The sequence below is a fragment of the Bufo gargarizans genome, chromosome 9 (genome assembly GCF_014858855.1).
Source record: "Bufo gargarizans isolate SCDJY-AF-19 chromosome 9, ASM1485885v1, whole genome shotgun sequence".
NCBI classification, from domain to species: Eukaryota; Metazoa; Chordata; class Amphibia; order Anura; family Bufonidae; genus Bufo; species Bufo gargarizans.
In genome coordinates this window covers 13,515,445-13,527,718 of record NC_058088.1, presented here as the reverse complement: position 1 = coordinate 13,527,718, position 12,274 = coordinate 13,515,445, and the positions used below count along the sequence as shown (strand labels likewise).

At 47.0% G+C, this 12,274-nt stretch overlaps 1 protein-coding gene across 1 annotated transcript in view; it reads right to left on the bottom strand.

Moving 5' to 3' along the window:
• LOC122946660 (mucin-2-like) overlaps nt 1-9,792 on the bottom strand; it is a gene marked incomplete at its 3' end in the record, with an annotated part of 75,078 nt that extends 65,286 nt beyond the window's left edge. Inside the window, exons 1-2 of the mRNA XM_044306419.1 lie at nt 9,755-9,792; nt 9,457-9,588 (exon numbers count right to left, since the gene is read on the bottom strand). Of these exons, the coding sequence (XP_044162354.1) occupies nt 9,457-9,588; nt 9,755-9,792 (170 nt within the window). The remainder of the gene's footprint in view (nt 1-9,456; nt 9,589-9,754) is intronic.
• Between the last annotated feature and the right edge of the window lie 2,482 nt (nt 9,793-12,274).

Below are 12,274 nucleotides of genomic sequence, written 5' to 3'. Positions count from 1 at the left end.
ATCCAACTGATGGTCCCAACACCATTTATAATGCAAGAGATCCCACTTATTAAACCTGACAGGGCACACCTGTGAAGTGAAAACCATTTCAGGTGACTACCTCTTGAAGCTCATCAAGAGAATGCCAAGAGTGTGCAAAGCAGTAATCAAAGCAAAAGGTGGCTACTTTGAAGAACCTAGAATATGACATATTTTCAGTTGTTTCACACTTTTTTGTTATGTATATAATTCCACATGTGTTAATTCATAGTTTTGATGCCTTCAGTGTGAATCTACAATTTTCATAGTCATGAAAATAAAGAAAACTCTTCGAATGAGAAAGTGTGTCCAAACTTTTGGTCTGTACTATATGTCATTATATTTGTTCAATAAAGAATCAGTAACTATCCGCGGGTTTGTTTTGTTGTTTATAGGAGTTTATGGTTGTGTACTGCGCGGTACAATTTGCTGGTCACAGCTTATGTTGGTATTTAATTTGCCTTTACATACTGTGGTTCTATTCAGTCATTTGAAATACAGACATTTTGGGCACAAAACTTTAATTGCGGCCTAGTCTGGATCAAGGTGTGTGAGATACACTCTTTACATACTGTGGTTCTATTCTGCTATTAATAAAACACCCATTTAGGGCAAGATCATAAATTTGAAAAATATGAGGAGAGCGTTAAAAAAATAGACATGGCCCAGGTCCTGATGCTGCTGGTGGAGCTCCTGTTGCAGGGAGAGGACGTGGTCGATCTGTGACAGCTACACCCACAAGTGAAACCCCTTCCTCAGGTGCTAGTAGGCGACAGAACCTGCAGTGGTATTTGGTCGGGCCTAATGCGGTTCTACGAATGATGAGACCTGAACAAGTACAGACGATAGTAGATTGGGTTGCTGACAGTGCCTCCAGTTCCTTTACATTGTCTCCCACCCAGTCTCCTGCTGAAAGATCAGAGTTGGCAACTGCAGCCGATGTCCATCAGTCTTTCAACTCACCCACTTGCAAATCAGCCAAGCAGTCTGAGCTCCAAGTCATGGAGAAGTCTCTTCTGCCTTTTGATGACTCTGTTAGCAGGGTTTCCCAGGGCTATCCACCTAGCCCTGCCCCAGAAGTGGAAGAGATTGAGTGCACCGATGCCCAACCACTTATTTTTCAAGATGAGTCCATGGGAGGACCATGGCAGCAAGTCTCGGATGATGACGAAACACAGGTGCCAACTGCTGGGGCTTTTGAAAGTGTTCAGACCGACAAGGAGGGCAGGGGTGAAGACTGGGTGGAAGATGATGTGGAGGACGATGAGGTCTTCTACCCCACATGGAATCAAGGTCATGCGAGTGACCTATGTAGTTTGGAAGAAGAGGCGGTGGTCGCACAGAGCCACCAGCACAGCAGAAGAGGGAGCAGGGTGCAAAAGCGGAGCGGCCGTCCTCCAGACAGTACGTCTGCTACTGCCCACTGCAGCAAGGGACCGAGCACACCAAAGCCAGCTCCAAGGAGTTCCCTGGCGTGGCAGTTCTCAGACAATGTGCAATCAGAGCCTGAAGCGAGGCATAAACGTTCTCAACCTGAGCACAACCTGCATGACCAGGCATTTAAGTGCTAAGCACGAGCTGCGGTGGAGTAGACACCTCAAAAACCAAGAAATGTCTCTGGCTCCTCCTGCTTCCTCTTCTGCTGCAGGCTCGGCCTCTTCACCCACCTCTGGAGTGAGAGTGCCACCTGCCACCCCACAAACAGAGGATCTTCCAGCAACATCACCACCTGGGTCACAAAGTATCTCCACAATGTCCCACGGTGGCTATCCCACAGTACATCGTGCCCAGCCGCCACTACTTTTCCAGGCGAGCCATCCCTTCCCTGCACAACCAAGTAGGGGAAAAAATCAGGTTTGCACTGCGCAACGCCATCTGTGGTAAGATGCACCTCACTACGGATATGTGGACCAGTAAGCACACTGGGTAAATGCAGTGGCGGCTGGGCCTGAGGCGGATAGCAGTTTGGTGCATGTCCTTCCACCACCGAGAATTGCAGGGCGCCTCGGTTTGCCTCCTGTTGCTTCCTCCTCCTACTCCGCTTCCTTATCCTCTACCGGCTCCTCATCCGTGTAACACCTTCACCACCAACTTCAGCACAAATGAGTGGTTTGTGCCAGTGAGCCTCAAGCCCGGCCTGGTGGTGTGCGATAATGGGCGAACTCTCATAGCAGCTCTGGGACTTTCCGGTTTGACGCACATCCCTTGCCTGGCGCATGTGCTTAAATTGGTGGTGCAGAGATTCCTTAAAAATTACCCCGATATGTCAGAGCTGCTGCATAAAGTGCGGGCCGTCTGTGCTCGCTTTCAGCTTTCTCGCCCTGCTGCTGCTCGCCTGTCAGCGCTGCAGCATAACTTCGGCCTTCCCGCTCACAGCCTCATATGCGACGTGCCCACAAGGTGGAACTTCACCTTGCACATGCTGGCCAGACTGTGCAAGCAGCAGCAGGCGATAGTGGAGTTTCAGCTGCAGCACGCATGGGTGAGTCACTCTGCGGAACAGCACCACTTCACAACCAATGAGTGGGCCTCCATGCAAGGCCTGTGTTCCTTGTTGCGCTGTTTCGAGTACTCCACCAACATGGCCAGTGCCGATAATGCCGTTCTCAGCGTAACTATTCCACTTCTTTGCATCCTTGAAAAAACGCTGCTGGCGATGATGGAAAAGGATGTGGCACAGGAGGAGGAGGAGGAGGAAGAGGGATCATTTCGTAGCGTTTCTGGACAGTCATTCACAAGTGGCTCTGAGGGTGGGTTCCTGCACCCACAAATGCCAGGTACAAAATTGTCCAGCCAGGGCACAGTTCCAAAAGATGACGAGGTGGAGGATGAGGAGGAGATGGAGGAGGACAAACCATGTTCACAGCAGGGTGGCACCCAGACCAGCTCATGGCCATTACTGGTGCATGGCTGGGGGGATACAGAGGACACAGACGATACACCTCCCACAGAGGACAGCTTTTTGTTGCCTCTGGGCAGCCTGGAACACATGAGCGATTACATGCTGCAGTGTCTCCGCAACGACCGCCGAGTTGCCCACATTCTAACTTGTGCTGATTACTGGGTGGCCACGCTGCTGGATCCCCATTACAAGGACAATGTACTGTCCTTAATTCCGTCACTGGAGCATGATCATAAGATGCGCGGGTACAAGCGCACGCTGGTAGTTGCGCCACTGGTGGCATTCCCACCTGACATCGGGGGGCACAGTGGAAGCACAAGGCGAAGGCAGAGGAAGTGGTGGCCTACGCAGCTGGGGTACCCCTAGCACCTCAGAAGGCAGGGTTAGCATGGCCAAAATGTGGAAAAGCTTTGTTAGCATGCCAAAGCAACCAGCATCACCAGCTGATATGGAACATGCATAATAGACAAGTATACCAGCCAAGCCATTGTTATAGTGCAGCGCAATTGCTCATTCTTGTATTTTGGATATTTCACAGAAAAAAAAATATTTAAAAAATGTAAATCATTGTTGGCTACTTCGTCCTCCTCCACCGCCGTTTCCACCTACACCGCTACGTACACCGCCTCCTTAAACTCCTGCTCCATATGGAACTCCACCTCATAAATAATTTTTTTTATTTTTTATTTTATTTTATGTCATTTCACTACTTTGTCAGTTACATTTTTGGTTGAAATTCTACAATTTGTGGGTGTTATGTGCCACTGCTATACCTAGTAGACAGGTAAAAAAAAAAAAAGACCTTACATTTTCGGGTGAAATTCACAAATCTTTGGGTGTAATATACCCCTCCTCTACCTAGTTGACAGCTTAATAAAGTTCAATAATTTTTATTTTACATTTTCGGGTGACAATAAACATTTTTTTTCTGTCATAGACCCCTGCTCTACCAAGTAGACAGGTTAATAAATTTCTGTAATTTTTCTGTTACATTTTTGGGTTGACATTTTACAATTTTAGACGTGAAGAAAACCCCTGCTCTGCAAAGGTGACAGGGAATAAAATTTCAGAAATTCTTCTTTAATTGATGCGCGCCACCTCCTTTTGTTCAATGCTTTAAACTTTAACAAGTTGTCCCACATTTGCGCTTCAATAATTTGTCCCACATTTGCGCTTTACTTATTTTTCCCACATTTGCGCTTCAGCAATTTGTCCCACATTTGCGCTTCAGTAATTTGTCCCACATTTGCGCCTCAATAACTTTTCCATCATTTGTGCTTCAGTAATTTGTCCCACATTTGCGCCTCAATAACTTTTCCCATATTTCCGCTTGATCCAAAAAAAAATATTATATCTCCCTTGGATGTAGCCTCTCCATCTCCATGCTCCGTCTCCGGCGTGGAACCCTGATTCGCCGATAACCGTGATCAACATGGTAGGCTCAGAAAAGAACATAAAAAAAGTTGATAGAGAAGATATCCAAATGGATGGTAGATGTCACTGGGGCACCTCTGCATAGGTGACAGGAACATAAATTTAAAAAAATTGTCTGTTACATTGTCAGGTGACATTTTTCAAAAAGTTGTCCCACATTTACGCTTTAATACTTTGTCCCTTATTTCCGCTCTATCATTTTTAATTTGAAACAATTAATCCTCCCTTGGATGTGGTCTCTCTTTCTCACGCTCCCTTTCTGGCGTGGAACCCTGATTCGCCGATAACCGTGATCAACATGGTAGGCTCAGAAAAGAACATAAAAAAAGTTGATAGAGAAGATATCCAAATGGATGGTAGATGTCACAGGGACGTGCGATCAGGCAGAAGTCATCCTCCTAGATCAAGATTCGGACACAACAGAAAACTGAAACATTTCTTTGCCTCCACTGTATACAGTGCTCTAATGTGTTAAAAGGCCCATTCTTTTACCATCGACACACTGGAAAACCTTTCATAATTAGCGGTTATTTCACGTGTGAAACTGAAAACGTGATATATCTTGTGAAATGCTGTTATGGCTTGTTATATATAGGAGAAAATATGCAGACTATCAAAGATCGCATTTGCAAACATAAGTCTACGATAAGCAAGAAGAATCTATTGTTACCAATACCCTTTCATTTTCACGACTGCAGACACTCTATCTTACAGTTGAGGTATCAGGTAATAGAGCAAGTCCATCCTCCACGAAGTAACATAAAAAAATTACTACTCAGAAGGAAGGCATTTTGGATTCACACGTTGGACACACTCAGGGGCTGACTGGCAACTTTTGGCCCAGGGGGCAAGTAACACCCAGAGGCCCACTGAGCCAACCCCCCCCCCCCCCCAACTTTCATCAGCCATGTAAATTAGAACACAGTAAAACAAAATAAACTAGGCATGCTCCGATATATCGGCCGCCGAAACACATCAGCCGAAAATTGCATTTTTGGTATAATGCCGAAAGTGTCATTTTCTGGCTGATACAGTGTTGCATCCGTGTATTCTCTCCTCCCCGCTGGGCGCTGCTCTGTGTCCCCCCCATGACACTTGATGACTTTTGCAGGAGAAACTGTATATTGTGTGGCACAGTGTAGGCTATATGTGTATAACATAAACATATTTCATTTGAAAACTTACAGTTACTTGACCCTTGGGGATCTCGGACGCCACTTCCACGCTTTGGCCGGGGGCTCGGCGGAGCTAATGTTGTGTTTTATCCTAATGAGAAAGATTTCATAATAAGGATTTGGAGAAGGGGCAGAGGGGTCACAGAGCAGGGAGAGGCTGGGGCTGCTACTAGGGGGTCATACCATGGGGGAGTAATAAAGCCCACCATAATGCCCCACCCCCCAGTAGAGCTAATTCTCCTTATAATAGACAGTGCACAAAATACCCCCTTGTAATATCCCCAGTTGAGCTAATGTCCCCATAGTGCCCCCTATAATGTGCCAGTAGCCAGATAGGGCCCCCCTATAATGTGCCAGTAGCCACATAGGGCCCCCCTATAATGTGCCAGTAGCCACATAGGGCCCCCCTATAATGTGCCTGTAGCCATATGCCCCCCCATAATGTGCCAGTAGCCATAGGTCCCCTATAATCTGCCAGTAGCCATAGCCCCCTATAATCTGCCAGTAGCCATAGCCCCCCCTATAATCTGCCAGTAGCCATAGCCCCCCCTATAATCTGCCAGTAGCCATAGCCCCCCCTATAATCTGCCAGTAGCCATAGCCCCCCTATAATCTGCCAGTAGCCATAGCCCCCCCTATAATCTGCCAGTAGCCATAGCCCCCCCTATAATCTGCCAGTAGCCATAGCCCCCCCTATAATCTGCCAGTAGCCATAGCTCCCCCTGTAATCTGCCAGTAGCCATAGGTCCCCCATAATGTGCCAGTAGCCATAGGTCCCCTATAATCTGCCAGTAGCCATAGCCCCCCTATAATCTGCCAGTAGCCATAGCCCCCCCTATAATCTGCCAGTAGCCATAGCCCCCCCTATAATCTGCCAGTAGCCATAGCCCCCCCCCCTATAATCTGCCAGTAGCCATAGCCCCCCCTGTAATCTGCCAGTAGCCATAGGTCCCCCATAATGTGCCAGTAGCCATAGGTCCCCCATAATGTGCCAGTAGCCATAGGCCCCCCCTATAATCTGCCAGTAGCCATAGGCCCCCCACTAATGTGCCAGTAGCCAGATAGGGCCCCCCCACTAATGTGCCAGGAGTAGCCAGATAGGGGCCCCTCTATAATGTGCCAGGAGTAGCCAGATTGTGCCCCCCTGCCCCCCACCCCCCTCATAAAGTGCCAGCCCAGTAGACTACTGGGCTGGCACTTTATGAGGGGGGTGGGGGGCAGGGGGGCACAGGGGCACAATCTGGCTAGTGGTGGCTACTCCTGGCACATTATAGGGGGGCCCCCCCTAATCTGGCTACCACTGGCAGTAGTAGCCAGATTAGGGGGGGGGCCCCCCTATAATGTGCCAGGAGTAGCCACCACTAGCCAGATTGTGCCCCCTGCCCCCCACCCCCCTCATAAAGTGCCAGCCCAGTAGTAGCCAGATAGGGACAAAAATAAAGAAAAAAAAAAAAAATGTCAGTCAGACATACTTACCTCCCTGCTTCTCTGGACTACTCCGGTCCTGCCTCCAGCCAGGCGCCAGCACACACTGCAATCACTTTACGGCAGCGGCTCAGTTAGGCCGCAGGACCGGCGCAGGTGGCGCGATGACGTCATCGCGCCGATGACGTCATCGCGCCGCCTGCGCCGGTCCGGCGGCCTGTCTGATAGGCTGCCGCAACACGCCTCCACTGCTCCCCTGCTCCCCGTCTCCCTGGCATAAAGCGGATGTTTATTCCGGCCCGGCCGGCCGGCCGGGACAGCAAGCCAGGGAGGCCCGGGGGGCAATTGCCCCCCTGCCCAGTCCGCCCCTGGACACACTACAACCCAGAGGTCTAAATAGGGATTATGAGATTATGTTTTTTTTAAGGTTTTTCTAAAAAAATGTATAATATGGAGTATATTCACTTGAAGATGACAACACTGCGTGAATGTATTGAGATACTTTGTTTCGTCATGAAATGAGAATTTTTGCGAGATGAAATACTCCATCCAGGTTTTTACGTCGCTTCCTGTTTGTATAATTAATTACTTTATTAATGATGTCACTAACACGTGATTTGGTTTGTTACTTATAAAATGTTATCTAGTGCCATTCAGATAATGGTTAAGAAAGGCTGAATGAGCCGAAACGTGTCCAGTTAATGGATATTTTGGATGATTGAATAAAAAATACAATGCAAAATCAAGTACGTCTGCTGGGATTATCTGATTGGACAATGGTTTTGCAATGACAGAAAAAATGTTGATGAATTTCCTTTGATATTTCGCAATGCTCAGCACACCTTAACAGGATCCATACAAAATTTTTGTGGGGAAATAATGTAGCCCAGGAAGGAGACCTCTCTTACTCCAAACTGTTGTAGAATCATAGAACCTCCTAGCACATGTGCGACGATTACTTTAATGGTATACACATAGTGGTCCATTCGGAGGAATTAACGCCTTTTTTCATGTGCTACTAGTATTTAAAACTTCACTTTTATTCAGGTCTCTTTATTAAAATACTTTAACAACAATACTGGAAAGGGTTAAAATTCCCAGTGATTGCAGATCGCCTCCTTCACTTGAAAGCCTGCTGCTGTTTTTAGTCTTGCACAGCAGCATGCTAGCTAGTCATTTCAGCTTTGGCCTATTGCTACATTGGTCAATTGCCTGTGTTGATGCATCCAATATATCGCTGTGCTAGCTATTCATTCCTCCTCTCAAGGAGTCCCCTCTCTGCTAATCACTGTTCTAAAAACACACCCACATAGATCTCCTGCCTCCCGACATGTTTCGCTGGAAAACCAGCGTCTTCAGGGGATCACGCACCTGATTCAAGTGAACAGAGCTTAGCAGCGCCCAGGCTAGTTGATACTAGTCGTAACGTCACTGGGCCAGCGGTAAACAGTGAGAAGGCCGCGGCGCTGCTGGAGCACCGCTGCCTTCTCAAACAGCTGATCAGCGGTGTCAGACCCCCGTCGATCAGATGCTGATAATCTATCCAAAGTAAACAAAGTGCAGAACCCCTTTAAGCAAAAAGCATAGATATGGTAGGCAATAACAAGTGCTCGGCGGCACTAAATCAGGTGCTCGGCGGCACCAAATCAGAAACCATATGTCCTACCACAATCCGGGGGGCTCCAGTGCACATCCATGAATCCCGGAGGGAAAGCAAAAAATATCTATCCCTGTGTTAGATGATGATGTGGTATTGAAGGAAAGGGTGGGCAAAGAACAGAAAAAAAGAAACAGGGGGTGCTATTCTGGCCCTGCTAGCCTAACCACAGACCACCCGCCCTGATAAGAGTGACCCCATCCGGAACCTTACCCTATATGAAAATGGCCCCAGTAAGCCCCTAGGCCCCTGACTTCCAGGTGATCACTAAATAGAGCTATGTGTTTTTGACTCATTATAAAAGTATATTATAAGTATATCGCACCCCCTCTGTGTATCACACCTATCGATAGCACACCTTTACCAGTCGTTAAAATGACTTTTGTGGCCCTATTAGCTAGCGTTTGGTGTCCCTAACAGTCTGTCCCTGCTCCACACAGCAACCTCTCCCTACACTGGCAAAACACTGAATGTAAAACGGTGGCCAGATGGGGTTTATTTATAAGGTAGGGGGTCCATGTGCTGAAACGTCTTGTACCACCTGATGGATGTGTCATGGGTCAAAGTTCTTCATAATGTAAAAGAATATGACGGACGCAAATTTCTCCATATGTTCGCATGTTCGGCGAATCGTGAACACGCAAAGTTCGCCGCAAAACGGCCGCCGGGCAAACCGCAAGGCCATCTATTACGACCAGTAACAGTCCTTCCCTGTGAAGATAAACTCACAGGCATTAGTTTTTTAACACACTTCCCGGGAAATACCTGTGCATCTGAGTGACCTCCCTGAACGTCTCTCAGACAATGACGTTTTCTGCCTTTGTTTTCACAGGGCAGGATCATACTTGATGAGCGGGCTGCCGTAGTAAAAGCACAGTCTGTTCTTTTGGCAATGCTCCCTCTGCTGCTGAGATGTCGCAGCATCAACCTGCATAGACTCCTCGGATTCTTCAGGAGCCTTGGATCCGGAAGGTTTACTGACAGAGGAGGAAGAGGTATGGACACAGACAGACCTCTCATGCTTGCGTTCTCTAATACGCTTATCAAGGCAAATTGCCTACCTGTGTTGGAGTTTTTGCGAGTTGTGTTTGTATCCCATTCATTTCTATGCTAGCACTGCAATACTGCAATCCCACTGCAAACCTTGGGCACACCAGCTGTCCCATGACCAAGATCACCATGTAGCCGAACCCTAACACTATGCTATTCAGAAAAGAGGGAGGGGAAGGACAAAGAGAAGAGGCTTTTAGTAAAGCAGATCAGTGAAGTCAGCCCTGAGCTCACAACAGCCAAGAGCAGCGTGCTGTCAGAATTTATCAGAAGCAGCAGTGTTGTCAACTAGACAAAATTGCTGCACAGACTCTACAACAACAAAATGGCAGGAAATAAAAAATAAAAATAATTCTAAAATGGTAGCTTTGTTCCAATTAAATTTCTAAAAGTTCAGGAAGGACTTTCATCAACCCTAAAAACCTCAGTCATTCATATCACACATATAAGGGTTCAACAAGATACGTTAATGTTGCGCTCCTGTGTGCCACTGTCCTACTTTCCTGAACAGGCGTCGCACCCCCCTTCCCTGTGTGATTTGGGACTGGTGCTCAGTGAACTTCCTAACAGCACTGATAGAGTTAATCCTTTCTCTTGCTCCCTGTCCAACTGCTGATTAGGCCTCGTGCACACAACCGTATTTTGTATCCAGTCAGCATTTCTTTGCAGATTGCACACTGAACCATTCATTTCTATTGGTCTGAAAAAAACTGTGGATGCAATACAGACAAAACACGGACATAATCCATGTTTTGTGGATCCATGTTTTTGTTGCTATAAACAGATATAATCGTGTGCATGAGGCCTTGAAGGGGTTGTGCTATCTCATACATTGGGGGGATATCATTAGGACATGCTCTCAATAGGGATGAGCGAACCCGAACTGTATAGTTCGGGTTCGTACTGAATTTTGGGGTGTCCGTGACACGGACCCGAACCCAAACATTTTCGTAAAAGTCCGGGTTTGGTGTTCAGCGCTTTCTTGGTGCTTTTTGAAAGGCTGCAAAGCAGCCAATCAACAAGCGTCATACTACTTGCCCCAAGAGACCATCACAGCCATGCCTACTATTGGCATGGCTGTGATTGGCCAGTGCAGCATGTGACCCAGCCTCTATTTAAGCTGGAGTCACGTAGCGCCGCACGTCACTCTGCTCTGATCAGTGTAGGGAGAGGATGGAGCTGCTGCTGTTAGGGCGAGATTAGGCAGGGATTTACTCTTCCAAAACACTTAATAAAATGATCGATCTACAGCTGTGAATCATTCAACTTCTGCTATTCAATTGCTCACTGTTTTTAGGCTGCCCAGAGCGTTTTTCAGTCACTTTTTTCTGGGGTGATCGGCGGCCATTTTGTGTCTTGTGGTGCGCCAGCACAAGCTGCACCAAGTCCATTTAACCATTAATAGTGTGGTTTTTTTTGTGCTATATCCTACATCAGGGGCTTGGCTGTGCTTGCTATTTTATTGAGGGGTGAAATACAATTGCCAAAATAGCAGTACCCTAAATCTGGTGTTTCAGCTGTGGCTAGCCAATTGTAATACTGTCTGCTGTCTGGCAAAGGATATATTTTTGTTCTGGGTTGAAATACAATTCCCAACTTAGCAATTCCCTAAATCAGTGGTTTCTGCTGTATCAGGCCAACTTTAAATCTATCCATAAAAGGGTATATTAGATTGAAGGTGCGGATAGGGTCATCCTCAATAACTTCACACGCTACCATGCATTTCCAAGTCTAATTCTGTCCGTAAAAGGGATACCTGTCATCCAGGGCCTAAAAATTAGGCCTATAATTTATATTCAGCTAAATCTGTTGTTACTGCTGTGGCTGGTCAATTTATTTAGTGTCCGCCAAAGCACAGTTTTTGTTCTGGGTTGAAATACAATTCCCAACTTAGCAATTCCCTAAATCTGTGGTTTCTGCTGTATCAGGCCAAGTTTAAATCTATCCATAAAAGGGTATATTAGATTGAAGGTGCTGATAGGGTCATCCTCAATAACTTCCCACGCTACCATGCATTTCCAAGTCTAATTCTGTCCGTAAACGTATACCTGTCATCCAGCGCCTAAATACTAGGCCTACAAATTATATTCAGCTAAATCAGTTGTTACTGCTGTGCCTGTATTAGTGTAATACGGTACCTAAATAGATAGCCAGATAGTGTTAGGTGTCTGTAAAAAAAAGGCCTGAATTTGAATTCAATACATTGGGCCAAATAATTTTTTTCTTTTTGTGGTGAACGGTAACAATAGGGAAAACATATAGTAAGGGACGCGGACATGGTTGTAGTGGTGTTAGTGGACCCTCTGGTGCTGGGAGAGGACGTGGCCGTTCTGCCACAGCCACACGTCCTAGTGAACCAACTACCTCAGGTCCCAGTAGCCGCCAGAATTTACAGCGATATATGATGGGACCAATGCCGTTCTAAGCATGGTAAGGCCTGAGCAGGTACAGGCATTAGTCAATTGGGTGGCCGACAGTGGATCCAGCACGTTCACATTATCTCCCACCCAGTCTTCTGCAGAAAGCGCACAGATGGCGCCTGAAAACCAAGCCCATCAGTCTGTCACATCACCCCCATGCATACCAGGGAAACTGTCTGAGCCTCAAATTATG